The sequence below is a fragment of the Anomalospiza imberbis genome, chromosome 3 (genome assembly GCF_031753505.1).
Source record: "Anomalospiza imberbis isolate Cuckoo-Finch-1a 21T00152 chromosome 3, ASM3175350v1, whole genome shotgun sequence".
Taxonomy (NCBI): domain Eukaryota; kingdom Metazoa; phylum Chordata; class Aves; order Passeriformes; family Viduidae; genus Anomalospiza; species Anomalospiza imberbis.
Genome location: NC_089683.1, coordinates 285,106 through 306,466, shown reverse-complemented (window position 1 = coordinate 306,466; position 21,361 = coordinate 285,106). Strand labels below are relative to the sequence as shown.

The following is a 21,361-nucleotide window of genomic DNA, read 5'->3' as shown; positions in this document are numbered from 1 at the left end:
GCTGTGGGTAACCCCATTCTTCCACTTCAGGGCTGTTGGCTGGGCTGGCCGGGGCTCAGGGGTGCTGTGCCCAGCACAGTGCCCTGGAAGGGGCGGGAGGGAGTGCTGGGAGGTCCCAGGGTGTCGATGGCAGAACAGGCTCCAGCCTGGATCCGGGGCACTGGCACCAGTGGAGATTTAGGTGGTTTTGGTCATGGTTCCTGTGCAAATACTTTGGTGCAGAAAGATCAGGACTTGGGGCCAGGCAGAGGGGGTGTCCAGCCCCAGTCTGTGCCCCCACTGTGGGAGCTCATTAACGGTGAGGCTGGGACTGAGCCCTTCGTCCTCAGGTGCCATTGGCATCTTCAGTGCCATCGTCAGGTGAGCACCAATGGCATTGTCTGTCTGTCTGTGTCTGGGTTCTTTAACAGCTCATTGGGGTTGGTGTGGGACAGGGTCAGTGCGTGGTTGTTCTGTTAATGCAGCTCCACTGCTGGTGATGTGTAAAAAAATGTGTGAGAAAATATCATCACATCCCAGGATGGTTTCAGTGAAAAGAGACCTTCAGGACCAGCCAGTGCCACCCCTGCCATGGCAGGGACACCTGCCACTGTCCCAGTGTCCAACCTGGCCTTGGGCAGGGATGCAGGGGCAGCCCCAGCTGCTCTGGGCACCCTGTGCCAGGGCCTGCCCACCCTGCCAGGAACAATTCCCAATTCCCAATATCCCACCCAGCCCTGCCCTCTGGCAGTGGGAGCCATTCCCTGGGTCCTGTCCCTCCAGGCCTTGTCCCCAGTCCCTCTGCAGCTCTCCTGGAGCCCCTTCAGGCTCCGCAAGGGGCTCTGAGCTCTCCATGGCTGGACATTCCCAGCTCTCCCAGCCTGACTCCAGAGCAGAGGGGTTCCAGCCCTTGGAGCATCTCTGTGGCCTCCTCTGGACCCACTTTTATCAGCTGAACTTGAGGATCAGTGGGATCCCTGCTCACAGCCAGCCATCCTGGCGCTGCACAGCCGGGCTCTCATTCTGCCCTGTCCTGGGGCAGCAAATCCCAACGTGAGCAGAATCTCTGGGAAATTGTTTCTCTGGGGTGGCATTCCCATAGTCAGCAGAAGGTGGAGATCCAGAGCCGTGACAGTAATTCTTGGAGAGGAGGGAACTGAAAGCTAGGAAGGGCTCAGTCTTTCTTTGTTGTCCCTCCACTTGGAAGATTCTCAGTCCCACCCTGGGATCATCTCTGGGTGATGACGGCTCTGGCTCCTCACTGCCCGTGGAGGGAAGCAGAGATTCCTGCTGGTGACTTTCTAGGATTTACCAGTCTTAGAAGGATCATTGTCCTCCTGACCATGAGAAGAAAGAGTTTTATAAGGAAAATGGGTGTGAGTCTTCCTACAACTCCTAGAATCATGGAAAAGCCCCTGACACCATGGAGTATTCCTGACCATCCCCCAGCAGTGCCCAGGCCACCACTGACCCCTGTCCCCAAGTGCCACAGCCACAGGGCTATAAATGCCCCCAGGGATGGGGACTCCACCCCTGCTGGGCAGCTGTGCCAGGGATGGACAGCCCTTTCCAGGTGGGAATTGTTCCCAACATCCACCCTGAGCCTGCCCTGCCCAGCCTGAGGCCATTTCCCCTTGTCCTGTCCCTGTTCCCTGGGAGCAGAGCCCGACCCCCCCTGGCTGTCCCCTCCTGTCAGGAGTTGTGCAGAGCCACAAGGTCCCCCTGAGCCTCCTTTTCTCCAGGCTGAGCCCCTTCCCAGCTCCCCCAGCCCCTCCTGGGGCTCCGTTCCCTTCCCAGCTCCCTCAGCCCCTCCTGGGGCTCCATTCCCTTCCCAGCTCCCCCAGCCCCTCCTGGGGCTCCATTCCCTTCCCAGCTCCCTCAGCCCCTCCTGGGGCTCCATTCCCTTCCCAGCTCCCCCAGCCCCTCCTGGGGCTCCATTCCCTTCCCAGCTCCCTCAGCCCCTCCTGGGGCTCCATTCCCTTCCCAGCTCCCCCAGCCCCTCCTGGGGCTCCATTCCCTTCCCAGCTCCCTCAGCCCCTCCTGGGGCTCCATTCCCTTCCCAGCTCCCCCAGCCCCTCCTGGGGCTCTGTCCGCTGCGCCCTTCCAGGCCCGTGGGACTGTTGTGACCTGCCCGTTCTAAGCTGGATCATTTTCAAGGTTACTGGAGGGTTAATCCCCTGCAGGCTCTGGGGAGGGGCAGAGCAGAGCTGTGGGCTGCTGCAGGCTCCTCTTGGCGGAGTGGGATGGGGCTGAGGCAGCTGAGGAAGATTATCCTTTATCCACTGTCCGTTTAACCCTCATTATCCATGAATGCTCTCCGGACAGGGAGGTGGACAATGAGCCACCGAGGAGGGGAGGATCAGCTGAGTCTGCTGCATCTGCAGCTGCTGGGAAGTGAGAGGGGTCAAAATTACCCCTGATAATTAGCTGGAGTTCTGCTGCTGGGAATTTTATCCTTTCTGTGCTGGCAGACTCTGACCCCAGGAGAGCACTGCATGTGTCCTGAGGTCCTGGAGAAGCTTCCAAAACTGAGTGAGAGCTCTGGGATTACGGGTGTGGAGTTGGTTAGGAGTGTGTGATGCCACAGGGTGGAAAACTGAGAGTTTGGGGTTTTAGGATATAGTAATATATAGAGAGCTAAGATGGAGGTTTTAGGGCAGTGGCTGCTCCTTGTCCTTCACCTTCTCCTCCACGGGTTTGGGTGGTATTTTGTAATTGGACAAAAAAGCCCACATTGCAGACTTTGAGGGATCAGTTATTGGGTTAAAAGTGAAAATAATTTAGGTGTCACTTCTTAATTGGTTAATTTAGCCTTAAAAGACCCTGTACCAAGAGAGAGTTGGCCATTAAATTAAAGAGTATTAAAGGGAGCTTTGGCACCAGGCTCTCAGATTTATGGCACAGATTAATCACAACATCTCGTGCCTCAAGAGGGACCCAGACAAAGAAACTCCCTGGGATTTAAGGGAATCACAGAACGAGTTGGGATGGAAGGGAACTTAGAGCTCATCTCGTTCCACCCCTGCCATGGGCAGGAACACCTTCCCCTAGAACAGGTTGCTCCAGGCACCTGAAATGTGTCTGCATGTCCATGTGTGGGTTTGGTTTATATTTTCTCATTTTTCATACTGCTCAGGATTTTCTACACCTGGGTCAGGGTCTCATCAGCTCCTCTGGACATTTCAGCCCTCACTCTAGAGAAGCTGCAGACTGCATAAAGGAAGTTTACTAGATTAAATACTAGAAAGATGGTTTCTTTAACATTTAGGGGAAACTGAACATTCTTTAAAAGTGACATAACAGATTCAAAGGAGAAGAAGGAAAGGAGAGGCTGGAAAACTTCATCTCTTCTTTTTCTTTTAACAAACTGGGTGTAATTACTAATAAACTCTTAAAACACACAATTGGAACTAGGACGCAGGGTAGGATGAAGAAACCATAAACCATACATATCTTGAGCAGACTCAAGTATTTTTGTAAACACTTTATAAATCACTACCACTAAGCTCAGCACAATACCTATTTTAATCTGTGTTCTTTTACTGTCAAAACTACGAGTAAGGGACAATAATTCTAGTGACTAAAAAAGTACTAAAACTTCAAAGGACTTTAGAGACTAGAGCGATATGAAGGCCTCTACTCTAAGAGACATTACGAATTTAAATCATGGCTACTGACCGCTTTAACCCACCACAGAGTAAGCACAACCAACATGCAATCAATGATTTAATCTTGGTGCAATAGCTGGTAACAAATAACAGCCCCAGCTGGTGCCTCTGAGAAGGGACCCAAGGAGCCCCTGGGCTCTGCCCGCTCCCAGCCTGAGCACAGGAAGGTCTGGGGGCTCCTGCTGGGTCCCCACAGCATCATTGCAAGCACCAGACAGAACAGAATTAAGGACTGTGATAGGGCAGAAAGAGGATCGATTTTAAATCACAAAGGATTCTCAAAAGTCATTTAATACCCATGGCTAACACGCTGGGTGGGGCAGTCTCCATCCAGCAGGCTGGGGTACACCTTCCTGGCACTGCCAAGGCGCTTCCTGAAGAGCCTCCCTGTCCCCAAAGCCTCGCACAGCTCATCAGTTTCAGTCCTTGTGACCAGACCCTGTGTCAGGTCCCACGGGCTGGGAGCCCATGGAGTTGTGGAGTTGTGGAGTTGTAGGAGTTGTAGGAAGACTCTCACACCCATTTTCCACGCGCTGGGAGCCCATGGAGTTGTGGAGTTGTGGAGTTGTAGGAGTTGTAGGAAGACTCTCACACCCATTTTCCACGGGCTGGGAGCCCATGGAGCTACCACTCCATGGTTGGAGTTGTAGGAGTTGTAGGAGTGGTAGGAGTGGTAGGAAGACTCTCACACCCATTTTCCACGGGCTGGGAGCCCATGGAGTTGTGGAGTTCTGGAGTTGTAGGAGTGGTAGGAAGACTCTCACACCCATTTTCCACGGGCTGGGAGCCCCATCTCCAGGCGGAGCTGCCTCAAGCCAGGCTCTTCCAGCCCCTCTCTTCCCCTGGGCTCTGCCCATGGGACCTCTGCTCTCCTGCCATGGGGAAACGCTGTTCCCAGCACAGGTGGCATTTCCCAGAGTCCCTGCACAGCTCGGCACGGGGCGGCTCCAGGCAGAGCTCCTCAGGGAAGCCCTGATGCTGAGGGCGCAGAGGGGACCCCAGGATTCCTGAACTCCTCATCGGAGAGAAGCCCTGGCGAGGCTGGACCCAGTCTTGGCCTCAGATTCTCAAGGGTTTAAGTAACTTTGTCCCACAGGACTAAAGATTGCAAAGCAGCTATATTTGTGTAAAAGGAATAATTTGTTATGACAAATGATTAGAGGAAAGGTCTTAATCAGAATTATTTACTACACAGTGTGCAAGCCCAAACTGCTCAGTAGTGTATAGTGTAGCAGAGTGCACTCTGTCAAAGCAGTTCTATTAAAACAATTGCACTAAAGCAAGCAAAATTAAAGAGTTATTGAGCAGAGATTGATGCAACTCGCCACACCAGCTGGGCAGGTCACTTTCTCTTAAATACCTGAGGAGTATCCTTGGAGAGAGTCTGCTTCTCAGGGGAGAAACCTTCATACCCACACTGCGAGGAGGAATATGGCAGGAGAACCTCCCAGCTGCGAGAGGACTGGGCTTCCACAGTGCAAAGTGGCACGGCTGCCAGCCACAGGGCTCCCGCTCAGCTCAGCAGCTCACTGAGCGGAGCAGAGCATCCTGCTGCCCTGCTGGAAAGGGAAGCAGCCCCAGGGCTTCCTTCTGACTCCCAGCTCCGTCTGAAAACTGAGAACTTCTGCCAAGTTGGGCAGCCCTTTGTGATTTTTTTTTTTTTTTTTGGCAGTATAAACAGCTAACTATTCCTTGGCAGAATTGGCTTTCCCTCCGTCATCCACAGCCCATCACCATTTTGAGTTGCCTCCAACCTGTCCCCTCATCTCCCTTCTCCTGCTGAGCTGTCCCTCTCCTGCACAGACCCAGGCACTGTCAGCTCTGGCCCTTGCTCACAGCACACTGTCCCCGTGGCTGTGACAATCTCCCCACACGTGGCTGTGACAATCTCCCCACACGTGGCTGTGGCACTCCTGCTCTTCCCAGAGCATCCCTGCTCACGTCACCCCCGCACGAAGCAGCCCCGGGGTCCGGGCTGGTGCTGAGTCGTTTTCCTCCTCCCAGCTGTGTCAAAGCCCCCAGCCCTGCTCCGTGCTGGGAGGGGTTTGGGGTCCTGCCCCTGGTCCCTGGGTCCCCGCAGCACCCCTGGAATGGCCCTGTGAAAAATGCACATTTGATGATCGGCTTTTCGCAGGCATTACAATGAGTATTACACGTGTCATGTGAGAATGTTATGCTGTGGTAATTCTCTCGAGTGGTGTGTTAAATATAGTTCCAGGTTATAACACAATGTTAAAATAGAGACTGTGTGATGTAAGATACTTTTTACTAGCTCAAGAAAGGGATGAGATAATCAATAAACTCTTCACACAAAGATAACAGCAACAGGAAATCTAAAGAGTTACAGCCTCCTTGTGGGAAAACACAAACATCCTTCCACCTTCTCTCCGTCTTTATGGAACCACCAGGATTAAGGGGAAGAAGTTGACAAAAACCAGAAAAATTCTTAATTGGAAGGAATTTATGCATCATGTATGAGATGTATGAATATGCAACAGGCTGTTGCTTTTAAGGGTGATTCCTTTGCTCACAAGGCATGGTTTTGGCAGCTCAGTGCCCAAAAAACATCCGGACATCCGTAACTCTTTGCTTTCTATTGTCTTGTAATGGTCCTAACTCTAAATTTTTATTACTCTAATGGTATTACTATTTTTATAACCACTTCATTATTATTAAACTGTTAAAAATTCTAAAAACGAGCGAGTGGCGTTTTTCACAGCCCTGTCCATGCAGGGTGGGCGTGGGACGGGGCTGACCTGTGCTGGGCATCCCTTCTCACACTGGTGGTGCTCTTCTCGCCCCCCAGGCCTGCTGGGTTCCAGGTGTTCCTTCCTTCCTTCCTCCCCAGGCCCTTCCAGGTGCCTGCCGTGTGCCACTGGAGCCCGGGGGGAGGCTGCTGCTCCTGTCTGAGCCCGGGCTGCTGCTGCCGCTGCACCTGGAGCCACCTGCGAGCTCCTGGGCCCTCCCCTGTGGAAACCCAGGGCACCGGGAGTATTTCTCTGTCTGCTCTGCGCTGTCCTGACGCCCAGGGGAGCACTGACTCTGACCCTCATTCATGGAGAAAACTTCCAAAGCCTCAAGGTAAACCAGGAACCACAAAAGTGTGGAATAGATTGCAGAGATTGCAGAGAGTGGTGTAGTGTGTCACATGGGTGAGAAATTCAGGTTTTAGGATTTTTAGGATGTTCTAGATGGGTTCAGGATGGACTCTGACCCTCATTCATGGAGAAAACTTCCAAAGCCTCAAGGTAAACCAGGAACCACAAAAGTGTGGAATAGATTGCAGAGATTGCAGAGAGTGGTGTAGTGTGTCACATGGGTGAGAAATTCAGGTTTTAGGATTTTTAGGATGTTCTAGATGGGTTCAGGATGGACTCTGACCCTCATTCATGGAGAAAACTTCCAAAGCCTCAAGGGAAACCAGGAACCACAAAAGTGTGGAATAGATTGCAGAGATTGCAGAGAGTGGTGTAGTGTGTCACATGGGTGAGAAATTCAGGTTTTAGGATTTTTAGGATGTTCTAGATGGGTTCAGGATGGACTCTGACCCTCATTCATGGAGAAAACTTCCAAAGCCTCAAGGTAAACCAGGAACCACAAAAGTGTGGAATAGATTGCAGAGATTGCAGAGAGTGGTGTAGTGTGTCACATGGGTGAGAAATTCAGGTTTTAGGATTTTTAGGATGTTCTAGATGGGTTCAGGATGGACTCTGACCCTCATTCATGGAGAAAACTTCCAAAGCCTCAAGGGAAACCAGGAACCACAAAAGTGTGGAATAGATTGCAGAGATTGCAGAGAGTGGTGTAGTGTGTCACATGGGTGAGAAATTCAGGTTTTAGGATTTTTAGGATGTTCTAGATGGGTTCAGGATGGAGGGTACAGGGTGTTGTCTCGAGTTCCTTTCTTCTTTCTTCTTCTTCCTCTTTCTTCTTGGGTTTGGGTGGTATCTTGGAATTGGGTGGAAAAATCCACACTGCGGGCCTTTAGGGGTCAGTTATTGGGTTAGAAAGGGAAATAATTTAGGTGTCACTTCTTAATTGGGTAGCTTAGGTTTTTATTAGACTTAAAAGGGCTTGCGACACGAGGTCGTTAGCCATTTTTGTGCTGTTTTTCCTGCACGCAGAGTCTGGTGCAGACGGCGTGCTGAAGTTTTGATAAGGTAACAATGAACAGAAGCTGAAGGCCGAACGAGTCCAGTGCGTCTCTCGTTCCTGACACAGAACTGCTCCAGGAGGGTCTCCCCTGCCAGGGGAGCCCCCAGGGAGCTGCCCAGCTCGGGGCCAGCAAACTCACACTCCCCACCAGTGGTTCTGGTCTCAGTCCTTGCTGCCTCAGAGCTTCAGGCAGTTCTTCCAGCCCAGGAATCCACGGCCAACACATTCCCACACCTCGTGCCTGCTTTTGTGTGGCTAGACGTGGGAGCTTAATCACCTCTCTGGGTCTGTCATCCAGCGCCCCTTCCCCAGCAGGAAGCCTGAATATTTCCCTCTCCTTTTGGCCCAGCTGAGGCTGGGATGATGCAGCTGCTCCCTGTTCACCCAGGCACTGCCACCTCAGCCCCCGGGGACAAACTGAGCCAGCGCAGGAATTCTGTACCTTGGTGCCTTTTGTTCCAGTCTATCCAGACCCAAAATTCTCTGCAGATTCAAGGGGTCGCGCCTTCAGCCACCAAAACCCTACAGCAGAACTTTAAAAGCACTTCCTCCTCGTTTCCTCTTCTTTGTTTAGGTATCACAGGGCTCCTTCCCCTCTCCACAAAGAAATCACCAGGCACCAGAACCCCTTTCCTTTTCTGTGGATCGTCCTCCTGGAAGGAAATGAAACAGTTTCCCCCAGGTTAATATAAATAACATTAGTTTTAAAATTCAAACAGTTTCCTGTTGCTGTGCCAGTGCAGCAAACCAGGCACAGGTGATGCTTTCAGCTATGGACAGAACGCAGCAATTCCTCAAGTAAAACCACAAGTTCTCCTCATTCTGAAAAATAAGTCCTCCAATACTGTGTGCATGTTTGCTATCCTCTCACCCAACACAAATGTACATGTAGGAAAATGTACTTTTAGAAACAGTTTTTAGGTACACACACAGAGTAACCACCATTACCAGCACCGCTGCCCAGGGATCTTATGCAGACACAAAAATAAAGCAATATTTCAGCTGACATTTGCCCTCTGGACCCCTGCTCCTGGCGTAGGGTTTCAACTTTCCACCCCAACAGCCCATTCAGACAGGTACCAGCAGCACAGCGTGGAGATGAGGTCCCTCTGGACGCAGACCTCCCTGAATTCCTCCTTTTGAGGAGATCCCGTGTGCACACAGCAGCAATCCAGTGTGATCAGCTCCTTCTGAGCACGTCTGTGCTCCCGACTCGGGCTGGCCACCGCTGCCTCTTTGGTGGCTGCAAAAGAAACCCCTGAAGGTCCCTAAGGGAATTTCCAGACATTAAACGCTGCCTGTAGCACAGCACAGAGCCCAGGATTTCACACAATTCCTCTCTTAATCTTCTAAAATTAAGGAGATTCAACAACTTCAACAACTCTGTCGTCAGCCTTTTCTCTCTCTCCCAGGCCAGTGAAGCCTCAAGTCACCCCCAGTGTTCCCAAGTGCACAACTTCGGCCAAGGGCGTCCCCTCGCTGTGCTGGACGTGCCAAAACCAGTCCAAAACCCCCTTTAACTGCAGCCCCCTCACCAGGGAGCACAGATGCCTCCATGCCTGGCGAGACCCCAAACCCTGCCGTGCCCTCGTCGGGTGCCCTCAGTCCCCTGCACACCTCGGATGAGACCCCAAGTGCCTCAGTTTCCCCCCCGGGAAACGCTGCCCCCGCAGTGAGACTGAGAGGTCTGGAGCAGTCACAGGAGCTGGTCCCTGACCCTGAACCGGCCCCGGGAATTTGGACGCTCCCTGGGCTCCTCCTCGCCCGCCCGGGGGCTGCCGGGGGGCGTTGGGAGCGGGGAGGGTCCGGCAGGGATGGCCCAGGGTCACACCTGGGTCACCAGGCTGCCGGGGAGACTTTCCGTGTGTCATGGGGGGTGGCATGTGTCTGTGCCCGCGTCCGTGTATCCGTCTGTCCCTGTGTCCATCTGTTCCCATGTGTCTGTCTGTCCCTGTGTGTCCGTGTGTCCATCTGTCCATGTGTCCATCTGTCCTTGTGTGTCCATGTCCTTGTGTGTCCATGTCCCTGTGTGTCCATCTATCCCTGTGTGCCGTGTGTCCATGTCCCTGTGTGTCCCTGTGTGCATCTGTCCCTGTGTGTCCATGTCCCTGTGTGTCCCTGTGTGTCCATGTCCCTGTGTGTCCCTCTGTCCCTGTGTGTCCCTGTGTGTCCATGTCCCTGTGTGTCCCTGTGTCCCTCTGTCCCTGTGTGTCCATGTCTGTGTGTCCATGTCCCTGTGTGTCCCTGTGTCCATCTGTCCCTGTGTGTCCATGTCTGTGTGTCCATGTCCCTGTGTGTCCATGTCTGTGTGTCCATGTCCCTGTGTGTCCCTGTGTCCCTCTGTCCCTGTGTGTCCATGTCTGTGTGTCCATGTCCCTGTGTGTCCCTGTGTGTCCATCTGTCCCTGTGTGTCCATGTCTCTGTGTGTCCATGTCCCTGTGTGTCCCTGTGTCCATCTGTCCCTGTGTGTCCATGTCTGTGTGTCCATGTCCCTGTGTGTCCCTGTGTCCATCTGTCCCTGTGTGTCCATGTCTGTGTGTCCATGTCCCTGTGTGTCCCTGTGTCCATCTGTCCCTGTGTGTCCATGTCTGTGTGTCCATGTCCCTGTGTGTCCCTGTGTGTCCATCTGTCCCTGTGTGTCCATGTCTGTGTGTCCATGTCCCTGTGTGTCCATGTGTGTCCATCTGTCCCTGTGTGTCCATGTCTCTGTGTGTCCCTGTGTGTCCATGTCTGTGTGTCCATGTCCCTGTGTGTCCCTGTGTCCATCTGTCCCTGTGTGTCCATGTCTGTGTGTCCATGTCCCTGTGTGTCCCTGTGTCCATCTGTCCCTGTGTGTCCATGTCTGTGTGTCCATGTCCCTGTGTGTCCCTGTGTCCATCTGTCCCTGTGTGTCCATGTCTGTGTGTCCATCTGTCCCTGTGTGTCCCTGTGTCCCTCTGTCCCTGTGTGTCCATGTCTGTGTGTCCATGTCCCTGTGTGTCCCTGTGTCCATCTGTCCCTGTGTGTCCATGTCTGTGTGTCCATCTGTCCCTGTGTGTCCCTGTGTCCCTCTGTCCCTGTGTGTCCATGTCTGTGTGTCCATGTCCCTGTGTGTCCCTGTGTCCATGTCTGTGTGTCCATGTCCCTGTGTGTCCATGTCTGTGTGTCCATGTCCCTGTGTGTCCCTGTGTCCATCTGTCCCTGTGTGTCCATGTCTGTGTGTCCATGTCCCTGTGTGTCCCTGTGTGTCCATGTCTGTGTGTCCATGTCCCTGTGTGTCCCTGTGTGTCCATGTCTGTGTGTCCATCTGTCCCTGTGTGTCCCTGTGTCCATCTGTCCCTGTGTGTCCATGTCCCTGTGTGTCCATGTCCCTGTGTGTCCATCTGTCCCTGTGTGTCCCTGTGTCCATGTCCCTGTGTGTCCCTGTGTGTCCATGTCCCTGTGTGTCCATGTCCCTGTGTGTCCATCTGTCCCTGTGTGTCCCTGTGTCCATCTGTCCCTGTGTGTCCCTGTGTCCATCTGTCCCCGTGCCCCGTCCCGCCGTGCGCGCGCCCCGCACCGGGGGGCGTGGCCAGGGCGGCCCCGCATGGCCACGCCCCCCGAGGGCCGGGCGCGGCGGCGGGCGCTGATTGGCGGCGGCGCGGGGGGGCGGGGCCAAAGCGCTGCCGGAGCCCGGTGCGGTTCCGTCCCCGTCTCCGCCCGGTCCCGGTGCCGGTGCCGGTGCCGGTGCCGCAGCGCAGCGGCCCGGGATGGCGGCAGAGGCGGGCGGCGCCGCGGGGAAGCGGCGGATCCTGTGCGTGGGGCTGGTGTGCCTGGACATCATCAGCGTCGTGGAGGCTTTCCCAGCCGAGGATTCCGACACCAGGTACCGGCAGCGGGGGGGATCCTCCGGTGTCCCCCAAGCCGGCCCCGCGCCCACCGCACCTGTCGCCCCGCAGGTGCCTGTCACAGCGGTGGCAGCGCGGCGGGAACGCCTCCAACTCCTGCACGGTGCTGTCGCTGCTGGGAGCCCCCTGCGCCTTCATGGGCTCGCTGGCCCCCGGCCCCGCCGCTGAGTAAGTGAGGTGCGGGGACTCCCGCACCGACGGGGCACCGGGCCGAACCGCCCTGACACTTTACCGGCCCCTCCGCGTTGCTGCCGCCGGCCTCGACCCTCGGCGCGGCCGCGGTTCTCCGGCTGCCCGCCCGCCTCCGCCTCACCGGCAGCGCCCGGCGCTCCCGCGGCGCCCCTCACCCCGCTCTCTGTCCCCCAAAGCTTCATCGCGGCGGATTTCCAGCGCCGGGGCGTGGACACGACGCACGTGGCCTGGCAGCCCCGCGGAGAGGTGCCCTGCGCCTGCTGCCTCGTCAACGCCGCCAGCGGCTCCCGCACCATCGTCCTGCACGACACGTAAGGGCCGCGGCCCCGGCCCCGCCGCCCGTGGGCAGCGCTGGGCTCTGCCGGCTCTGCTTCAAGGGTCCCTCCCGCTGCCTGCCGGGTGCTACGAGTGCCGGATGGGGCGAGCGGCCGTAATCCCGCAGACGCTGTCACCGCCAATGTCCCTGCAGCCCCGTCACCTCGGTGCCGCCGCCGGGACCGGTGCTGGTGTGTCCACACGGCCGCACTCTGGAGCAGGACGGGCGGCACGGCCCCGTGGGGATAACCTGGCTCCCTCAGCCGTGCCAAAGGGTCAGGGGAGGTTAGGCATGGCTGACCCCCGGGCCCCAGCGCGGCCACCGCTGCGCTGCCCTTCGAATCCAGCTCAGGGTCCCAGGCGCCGTCATTAATGATTCACTCGGGCACGGCCTCCTCGGGGACCTCTGTCCCGGTGGCGTGGGGCCCTCCACGGCCCCGGGAGCTGCCCTCCGCCCCGGGCAAGTGCCAGGTAGAGGGTCCCCATCTCCCACCTGGCCTCCGTCCCACAGGAACCTGCCTGACGTGACAGCCCGCGACTTCGAGCGGGTCGACCTTTCCCAGTACAGGTGGATCCACTTCGAGGTGAGCCCGAGGCTCGGCTCGGGGGGTTCTAGGGTCTGGGGGATCCCCGCGCTGGGGAAAATCCCTCGGGCTGTAGGTGAGCCTGGGACCGGAGGGAGTCCCTCGGTCTGGGGGACATCCCCAAGGAGGGAGCATCGCCGGGACCGAGGGGGCCTCCCGGGACTGGCGATCCCCCGGTGATGCCGGAGCCGTGCCCGTGTCCGCAGGCCCGGAACGCGGCGGAGCAGGGCGCGATGCTGGAGCGGGTGGAGCGGCACAACCGGGCGGCGGCGCCGGGGCGGCGGGTCGGGATCTCGGTGGAGGTGGAGAAGCCGCGGGAGGAGCTGCTGCCGCTGATGGGGCGAGGACACGTGGTGCGGGGCCGGGGCGATGGGGCGGGATCGCCTGTCCCGATCGCCTGTCCCGGCCGCGGCCAAGGGCGTGGCGGGGACGAGGTCGGGACGGGAGCGGTCAGATCTGCGGAGGGCGCGGCCCGGCGGGAGTTGGGAGTCCTGGTCCGGGGGAGTCAGGCTCGGGGGGTGCAGGGGTGGGGGGTTTGGGTCTAGGGGTGCAGGTGGGGTCTGGGAGTTCAGGCGGGGTCTGGGGATGCCACCAGGGCACAGATCTAACCGCACCTGGCTGGGGGTACCGGGGGCTGCCCCCGCCCCAGCCCCTCTCCCACAGGTGTTCATCAGCAAGGACCTGGCCCGGCACTTCGGGTACCAATCGGCCCCCGAGGCGCTGCGGGGGCTGCGGGGGCGCATCCAGCCGGGGTAGGGGTGTACCTGAGAGGGGCTGGGGGCACACGGTGTGCCCCAGACCCACCTCACACTCCCCCAGGGCCACGCTGATCTGCGCCTGGGCTGAGGAGGGGGCTGATGCCTTGGGGCCCGACGGGGAGCTGGTGCACTCGGACGCCTTCCCCCCAGCGACCCTCGTGGACACGCTGGGGGCAGGGGACACCTTCAACGCCGCCGTCATCTTTGCGCTCGCAGAAGGTGGGCACAAACACGGCACGGCCACAACACGGCCATGGTTCAGTTTGGCACGGCCACGGCACAGCCACAGCACGGCCACATCTCATCCTGGGCCCCATCCCCAGGGAGGACCCTGCAGGATGCCCTCACCTTCGGCTGCCGGATCGCGGGCAGGAAATGTGGGATCCAGGGCTTCGATGGCATTGTCTGAGCGTGTGCCTGGAGACCTCTGCACCCCCCAGGCACACCGCTGCACCCAGCAACATCTCCACATCTCCACTGCACCCAGCAACCCCCCAATAAAACCCCATGTGCACCACTACTGCCTCCCGTGTCCCCTGGCTGTGCCCCCCCTTGCCCTGGCTGGGGTCCCACTGCCCCGGGGATGCACTGACCACAGCCAAGGTCACCGGCAGTGCCTCTATTTCTCCATCCAATGCATTACAGAGGAGACCACACGACCCCAGCCCTTCTTGACCCCAGCAGCCTGGCCAGGGGCCATCCCCGTGCCAGTCTGTGCCCTGAGCAGGGCAGGGAGCAGCTGGGGCATTGCATCCCACAGTCCCCACTGTCTACCCCTCCCCGTGGTCCCTCCAGGCTGGGCCTGCCTGCTCCTCAGGGGCTTCAGCCTCAGGGGCTTCATCTTCCTCTGTGGCATCACTACTGAGGGCTTCGGCCCCAGGGACAACTTCTGCCTCCAAGGCCTCAGCATTGGGAGATTCCACCTTGAGGGATTCCATCCTGGGGGCTCCAGTCTGGGGGTCTCCAGCTTCAGTGGCTGCCTGCCCTGGGCTTTTCAACCCCAGGTCCTGCCTGGGCATCTCTGTGCCCCCCCCAGGCACAGCCCCAACCCCTGCCTGCTGCTCTAGTGGGGGCTGTCCTGGGGGACCCTTGTCCTGACCAGGCAAGAGCACCTCGGGGGGGTCCAGCAGCTCGGAGGGGTCCAGCAGCCCATCCCCATTCAGGTCCTGCCTTGCCAGGGCTTGGTCCACCAGTGCAGCCACCTACAGGGATGGGGAACAGGATGAGGGCTCGGCCCAGGGGCTCAGTGGGGCATGAGGAGCCATCCCTGTGGGACCCACCATGTCAGGGTCTGGCTGCCCCCCAGCCTGAGCCAGCACCGTGCCAAGTAACTGCATCAGCTCCAGCCCATCCAGGCGCCTGCTCCGATCGTGGTCATGGAGCACGAAGAGGTAGAGCAGGGCTGTGGGGCATGGGGTGCTGTGGGGCCGGGGTCCCCGGCCCCACCAGCCCCTCAGCCCCCCATCACTGCCCCGGTGGCCTTACCCTGCTCCCGTGTCATGGCCTCCACATCCCGCTCCGGGGGCCCCAGGCTCCGCACTGCGCTCCACAGCAGCCTGGGGGGAGCAGGGCTGGGGTGGGAAGCACTGCACCTGCCTCATGGCCATGGCCACCTTGCCCCACGGCACTGTCCATGCCCCCCACCCGGCACTGTGCCCCCCAGCCCCAGTGCACAGCCCTGGGCCGTGGTGGGGCTGCCGGTGCTGTGGGGCTCCCCAGGGCAGGGACTCACAGCAGTGCAGGCGACTCCGGGTTCAGCGGGTCAGGATACGGATCCACGACTGTGGCCACGGGGGGCTCGGGCCTGGCCAAGAGACAGGGCGTTGGTTACCTGTGCCCCCGGGGGGCTGCCCACTCCGGCCTGACGCCCCCCACCCACGGCCCCTGCAGATCCATGAGTCCCAGCCCTCACCGTGCAGCTCGGACCCCTGTGCTCGCCCCTCCCAGGGCCACCTTGGACTCCACCCGCACCTGTGCCTGTAGCCAAGAACACACCACAGCTCTGCCTTCCCTTAACTGTGCCCCCGTACCTGCTGGTGCCCGCCCTGGGGGCGGCCCAGGCCGCTGGCCCCAGCAGCAGCAGCAGGAGCAGCATCACCGGCGGCTTCCTCATCCCGCGACCTCGGGCTGCGGCGGGACGAGAACACCGGGATCGGGGCTGGCCCTGCCGGGGCGTCGGTGGGAGGGCCCGTGGGACACCGGCGCAGGGAGAGGGGCCGGGGCTCCGGGAGCTGCCCCGGTTCCAGCACGGCGGGGACGCGCTCGCACAGGTGGGAAGGTGCGCGGGGAACGCAGAGCGCGTGGGACCGGCCGGCGCTGCCCACCCAGTGCAGCCCCCGGTACCCACTCACCCCGCACACGCCCAACCCGGTACCGCCGGTGCCCTCCGGTACCCACTCACCCAGCCCCGTTCGCGTGTCGGTGCCGCCCGCCCCGCCCCGGGGCCACGTAGCCGACACGTCTCGGCCCTGCCACCGCGGCCGGGAGCGGCCCCGCCCGGCCCTACCCGGCCCGCGGGGAGCAGGGATTCAGCCCCACGCAGGGCGCCCCGGGGCAGCGCCGGGAGTAACCGGGGCCCGGGATGGGCGCGTGCTCACAGCAGGGACGGGGCCACGCCGGTGGGTGAGACCCCCCCTAAGCCCCCCACGGTCCCGGGCAGAGCCGGGCCAGCCCAGCATCACCGAGCCCCGGGCCCCCGCAGCAGCACCGGCCCGTGCCGGTACACACAGGCCCCGCGGGCCCTGGGCAGGCAGTCCCGGTGCCACAGAGCGGCCCCGAGGGCACACCCCGGCCCGGAGTGCGACGCCCTCAGCCCCAGCCCCGCTCCCCCAGCACACGTGGACAACACTGCCTTCATGCTCCAGTTTAATGGCAGCAGCAGGGCGGGGGGCCGGCAGGACCCTCTTCTCCTGGGGTAGGAGACCCCCCTGTCCCGGGGCCAGCCCTGCACTGCTGCCAGCACAATCCCACAGGGACGGCGCCCTGCGTGGCTCCCTGGACCCGCATCTGCTCCCCGAGCGCCAGCGGGGACAGCGGGGCCAGGGCTGGTCCCTCGTGTCCTTCACAGTCTGTGTGGGGTAGGTGGAGGCTGGAGGGTCGCTCCTGGTGCCAGGGGGTCCCTCCGGGGGCCAGGGGGCTACAGGAAGCCTGGGAAGGCGAGCTGCAGCAGCAAGATGGTGGCCACGATGAGGCCGACACAGAGCAGCAGCAGCAGCCAGACAGGGAGCGAGCCTGTGGGACAGGGACGGGAGAGAGGAGGCTGCAGCCCCGCCGTGCAGAGGAGGAGCAGAGGAGCTCAGCCCCACGGGCAGCCCCCCGGACGTACGGCGGGTGGGCAGCAGGTGCACTTTGCAGCGGCTGTCCACGGCCACGCTGAGCAGGGCGGCCTCGTGGCCCCCCAGCAGCTCCCGCCCGGGCCGGCTCTCGGGGACGAAGGCCACGTCCGTCACCACGATGCCGTGGGCCTCCTTCACGTAGTACAGTCGCTGGGGGGACACGGGAGGTGAGGGGCTGCGCGGGGGCCAGGGGGCTGCCCCACACCCCTGCCCCAGCTCACCTGCAGTGAGAAGGCGATGTGGATGGCCACGGAGCCGGTGACTGTGCCCAGCCCCAGGAAGGTGCCCGAATCACTAAGGGGGGAGGGTAGTGAGTGGGGGCTGCCATGGCCCCCACCCCGTACCCACAGGCCCTGGGCTACCTGATGGAGAGGCAGGAGACCACCTCGGAGCCACAGGGCCGCGTCAGCAGCGGCAGGAAGCTCTTCCCATCCCACTTGGTCAGGTAGCAGGGCGGGGGGCGGCGCTCCCGCTTGTGGGGCACCTGCACTGTGTAGAGCCGCAGAGCCCCGGCACTGCCCTCCACAGCCCCGAACCTGCCGCAGGGGAGAGGGTCATGGGGCGAAGGTGGGGCACGTGGGATGCAGCCCCTCACCACCACCACACTCCCAATCCAAACCTGGCCCCAGCCCCCTCCCCGTACAGCTGTCAGCAGAGCCCAGGAGACCCCTTCCCACAGACCCAGCAGGAACAGTGATGGGGCAAGGCAGCGGGCAGGGGTGGCCCATTCCCCACCCCAGTGGTCCCTCCCCATGCCCTGCTCCGTGACCCAGTCCCAGCTGAGATAACCATAGCCCCAGGCCCATAGCATAGCCCCAGCCCCATGCCCCTCCCTGACCCCACTCCCAGTCCCAGTGCCCAAAGCCCAGCCCTCGGATCTGCCCCCAGCCCTATCTGCAGCTCCCTGGCCCCGGCCCCAGCCCTCACCGGCAGGCCTGGTAGCGATAGGCCTTGTCGGGGATGCCAGGCAGGTTCTCGTGCCAGCGCAGCCCTGTCACCAGCTGGTCCTGCTGCCACACGCAGCACTGGAAGTCCCTCCCCGCCGTCACCACCTGCTGCACACAGCACAGGGGTCTGAGGCCCCTCTCCAGCAGGGCCAGGGAACTAGGGAGCCACCTGACACCCACCTTATTGTCGGGGCCCAGCGCGATGTCCTCGATTTCCCCGTCGTGGGCTCTGAACTCCAACGTCTTCTTCATGCTGGGGAACTGCAGGGGCAGAGCCGGCGTGGGCGCTGGGCAGGGCCAGGCCCTGCCGCGGTCCCGGGCAGGTGTGGGGGAGCAGCGTCAGGTGGGGGGCAGCAGGTGCTGCCCATCCGGCCGTCCCTGCCCAATGCCTGCTGCCATCGGCACGACGACGGCAGCCACCGCTCTTCCGTGCCCATCCCAGCTCCCCCTGCCCACCCTGGTCCCCCTGCCCACACGCCTTCCCCCATGTCCCCCCAGCTCCCTGCACCTGCCCTGGCTCCCCACGCTCTCCTGTGCCCCCCAGCCCTGCTGCCCGCCCGCCCCATGTCCCCCAGCGCGCCGTGCCCACCTCCCAGAGGCGCAGGAAGCCGTCGGCCCCGCCGGTGGCGAGCAGGGCTCCGTCGGCGCTGAAGCGCACGGCCTTCTGCAGGGCGTCGGGGCTGAAGTCGGTGCGCACGCGCTGCAGGCTCTCCACCCGCACCTCACGGGCCCGGCCCGCCGCGCCGCCCGGGGTCCCGCCACCGGCACCGCGCCGCCGCCGCGCGCCCCTGTCCCCGCTGCCTGCGGGCCGGGACGCGGCTGGCACGGGGCTCCGAGGCGCTGCCCCTCCCCGGAGCGCCCCGCAGCCCCACGGCTCCCCGCAGCCTGGCAGCCTGCCCCGCAGCACCCATGTCTGGCACGGTACGGCTCGGGGCAGGCACGAAGGCAGTGGGGGGCTTCCATCCCCAGAGCTCCCCACAGCACCCAGGACAGGCAGTGGAGGGGCCCAGGGGATTCCAGGACAGTGTCCAAACCCCAAAGCTCCACAGGGCACCCAGGACAGGCATTGGAGGAGCCCAGGGGCTCCAGGACAGTGTCCAAACCCCAGAGCTCCCCACAGCACCCAGGACAGGCACTGGAGGGGCCCAGAGGATTCCAGGACAGTGTCCAAACCCCAGAGCTCCACAGGGCACCCAGGACAGGCACTGGAGGGGCCCAGAGGATTCCAGGACAGTGTCCAAACCCCAGAGCTCCCCACAGCACCCAGGACAGGCACTGGAGGGGCCCAGGGGCTCCAGGACAGTGTCCAAACCCCAAAGCTCCCCACAGCACCCAGGACAGGCACTGGAGGGGCCCAGGGGCTCCAGGACAGTGTCCAAACCCCAAAGCTCCACAGGGCACCCAGGACAGGCATTGGAGGAGCCCAGGGGCTCCAGGACAGTGTCCAAACCCCAGAGCTCCAGATGGCACCCAGGACAGGCATTGGAGGAGCCCAGGGGATTCCAGGACAGTGTCCAAACCCCAAAGCTCTACATGGCACCCAGGACAGGCACTGGAGGGGCCCAGGGGCTCCAGGACAGTGTCCAAACCCCAAAGCTCTACATGGCACCCAGGACAGGCACTGGAGGGGCCCAGGGGCTCCAGGACAGTGTCCAAACCCCAGAGCTCCCCACAGCACCCAGGACAGGCACTGGAGGGGCCCAGGGGCTCCAGGACAGTGTCCAAACCCCAGAGCTCTACATGGCACCCAGGACAGGCACTGGAGGGGCCCAGGGGATTCCAGGACAGTGTCCAAACCCCAGAGCTCCCCACGGCACCCAGGACAGGCACTGGGGGCAGGTCCATGACACTGATGGAGGGCTTCAGGGCAATGCCCATCCCCAAGCCAGCCCACAGACTCCCAGCTCCCCGCAACTCCCTGCCCTCCAGAACCCAGGGCAGGCACAGGGAAGATCCAGGGTGGGCATGGGAGGTCCACAGCTGTACCCCGGCCCCCAAGCACCCCACAGCCCCCCACACTCTGGCCACAGCATCTGGAGGTGAGGGGCACAGGGCAGTGTCTCATCCCCAAGCTCGCCATGGTACCCAGAGCAAGCACAGAGAAGGTTCAGGACAGGCAGGCAGGGGTTCAAGGCAGTGCCCCATCCCCAAGGCACCCCACAGACGCCCACATCCTGCCCCACGACACCCAAGGCAGGCAAGGGCAGGGCATTCAGGGCAGGCACAGGGGAGATCCAGGGTGGGCACGGGGTCGTTCACAGGATGCCTTATCTCCACAACACCCTTCAGCCCTCCCCACAGCACCCGGGACAGGCGGGAGGGGAACTCACGGCCATGCCCAAAGCACAGCACAGCCCCGGGGCAAGCGCCTCGCACCGGGTGCCGGTGAAGCGGTGTCTCACCGTCCTTCCCGGCGGTGCCCGCACCCTCGGGCTCCTGCAGGCTGAAGCGCAGGATGTAGCAGCTGTTGTCCTGCCCGGCGGCGATGACGTCCCCGGCCAGCGCCATGGTCATGGTGGCGCGGGTCTCGGTGTCGTGGCAGTGCAGCAGCGAGGCGCTGAGCCGGCCCCCGATCTGCTCCAGCTGCAGGAAGTGCTGCGGGCCGGGACGCCGGGCGGTCACGGCCCCGCCGCGGGGGCTGCCCGCGGACCCCGGCCGCACCCCGCACCCGCAGAGCGCGAACCCCTCCGGCCCCGCCGTGTCGGAGCCGCCCCGGCCCTCCCGGGCCCTCCCGGCCCCTCAGCCGCCCGGGCCCCGCTCTCCCCGCAGCCCTGTCCCCGCTCCCCGCACCACGCCATTGCGGATGCCGGTCTTGGCGGCGCCTCCGCCGCCGGCGGTGATGGCGAGCGGCCGCCGCGGGTGCAGGCGGACGGTGTAGAGCGGGAACGGCGCCCGGTACAGCTCGGCGGGACGCCGGGGCGCCATGACACCGACGTGACGTCAGCGCGCCGGGACCTCACACGCTGTTGCGTCACGGCCCGTCACGCGGCGGGGGTGTGGCTAACCGGGCGCGAGACCGCGGGCGGCGCGAGGGGGGGGCGTGGCCGCAAGGTCACGTGGGCCGGGGCTGCCGGGGCTACCGGGGCCAGCCCGGTGCTCTGGGGGGAGCAAGGACCGGGGGCGACCGCGGGGGCACGGGGAACCCGGCCCCACGTGGGACAGCGGGGCCAGCCCGGTGCTCCCGGGGACACAGCGGTCCTGTGGCTCCGTGGGGACCCCACTGAGTGGAAAAACGGGGCACCCCACTCGCTGCCTGCGGCGACAGGGGTCACCCGGGGCCTTCCGGGGAACAGCAGGGCCAGCCCGCCGCGGGGGAGTCCCGGGGTACAGCAGGGAGTGCGCTGTTCCTTGGGACCCTCCAGCACCTGTGCTCCAGAACCGTTTATTGGGGGGACACCAAACACAAAGACAGGTGACAGGGGTTGCGGGGGCACCCTGGCGGCTCCGGGCAGCCCCCAGCCCTGGAGCGGTGTGTAAGGCACGTGGCTGGGCCGGGGGTACCACACAACGTCCCAGCCTGGACAAGGGGGCACCGCTCCAACACCCCCCAACCGTGGTCCCA

The 21,361-nt window shown here is 61.7% G+C and overlaps 3 protein-coding genes across 5 annotated transcripts; 1 reads left to right on the top strand and 2 right to left on the bottom strand.

The window, feature by feature from the left end:
• Positions 1–11,521: 11,521 nt before the first annotated feature.
• On the top strand, positions 11,522–14,002 carry KHK (ketohexokinase). The gene is made up of 8 exons (XM_068183121.1): positions 11,522–11,646; positions 11,720–11,836; positions 12,037–12,171; positions 12,687–12,759; positions 12,966–13,112; positions 13,423–13,511; positions 13,579–13,736; positions 13,841–14,002. The coding sequence occupies exons 1-8, from the start codon at positions 11,531–11,533 to the stop codon at positions 13,924–13,926; spliced, it is 921 nt and encodes a 306-aa protein (XP_068039222.1). The 5' UTR covers positions 11,522–11,530; the 3' UTR covers positions 13,927–14,002.
• Positions 14,003–14,084: 82 nt separating this feature from the next.
• CGREF1 (cell growth regulator with EF-hand domain 1) lies at positions 14,085–16,271 on the bottom strand. Its single transcript, XM_068183126.1, has 5 exons — positions 15,548–16,271; positions 15,250–15,321; positions 15,003–15,073; positions 14,798–14,919; positions 14,085–14,719 (listed from the first exon to the last, which is right to left on the bottom strand). The coding sequence occupies exons 1-5, from the start codon at positions 15,628–15,630 to the stop codon at positions 14,288–14,290; spliced, it is 780 nt and encodes a 259-aa protein (XP_068039227.1). The 5' UTR covers positions 15,631–16,271; the 3' UTR covers positions 14,085–14,287.
• A 228-nt stretch (positions 16,272–16,499) lies between these two features.
• Positions 16,500–20,760, bottom strand: PREB (prolactin regulatory element binding). Of its 3 annotated transcripts, none has more exons than XM_068183116.1 (9): positions 20,590–20,759; positions 20,202–20,394; positions 18,389–18,600; positions 17,980–18,060; positions 17,780–17,907; positions 17,215–17,388; positions 17,074–17,146; positions 16,843–17,002; positions 16,500–16,748 (listed from the first exon to the last, which is right to left on the bottom strand). In XM_068183116.1, exons 1-9 carry the CDS (start codon positions 20,722–20,724, stop codon positions 16,654–16,656), a joined length of 1,251 nt encoding a protein of 416 aa, XP_068039217.1. In that variant the 5' UTR covers positions 20,725–20,759; the 3' UTR covers positions 16,500–16,653. The 3 variants fall into 3 exon arrangements, with proteins under 3 accessions (XP_068039217.1, XP_068039218.1, XP_068039216.1); XM_068183117.1 differs by having other exon boundaries at positions 17,780–17,904; XM_068183115.1 differs by having other exon boundaries at positions 17,780–18,060; positions 20,590–20,760.
• Positions 20,761–21,361: the final 601 nt, after the last annotated feature.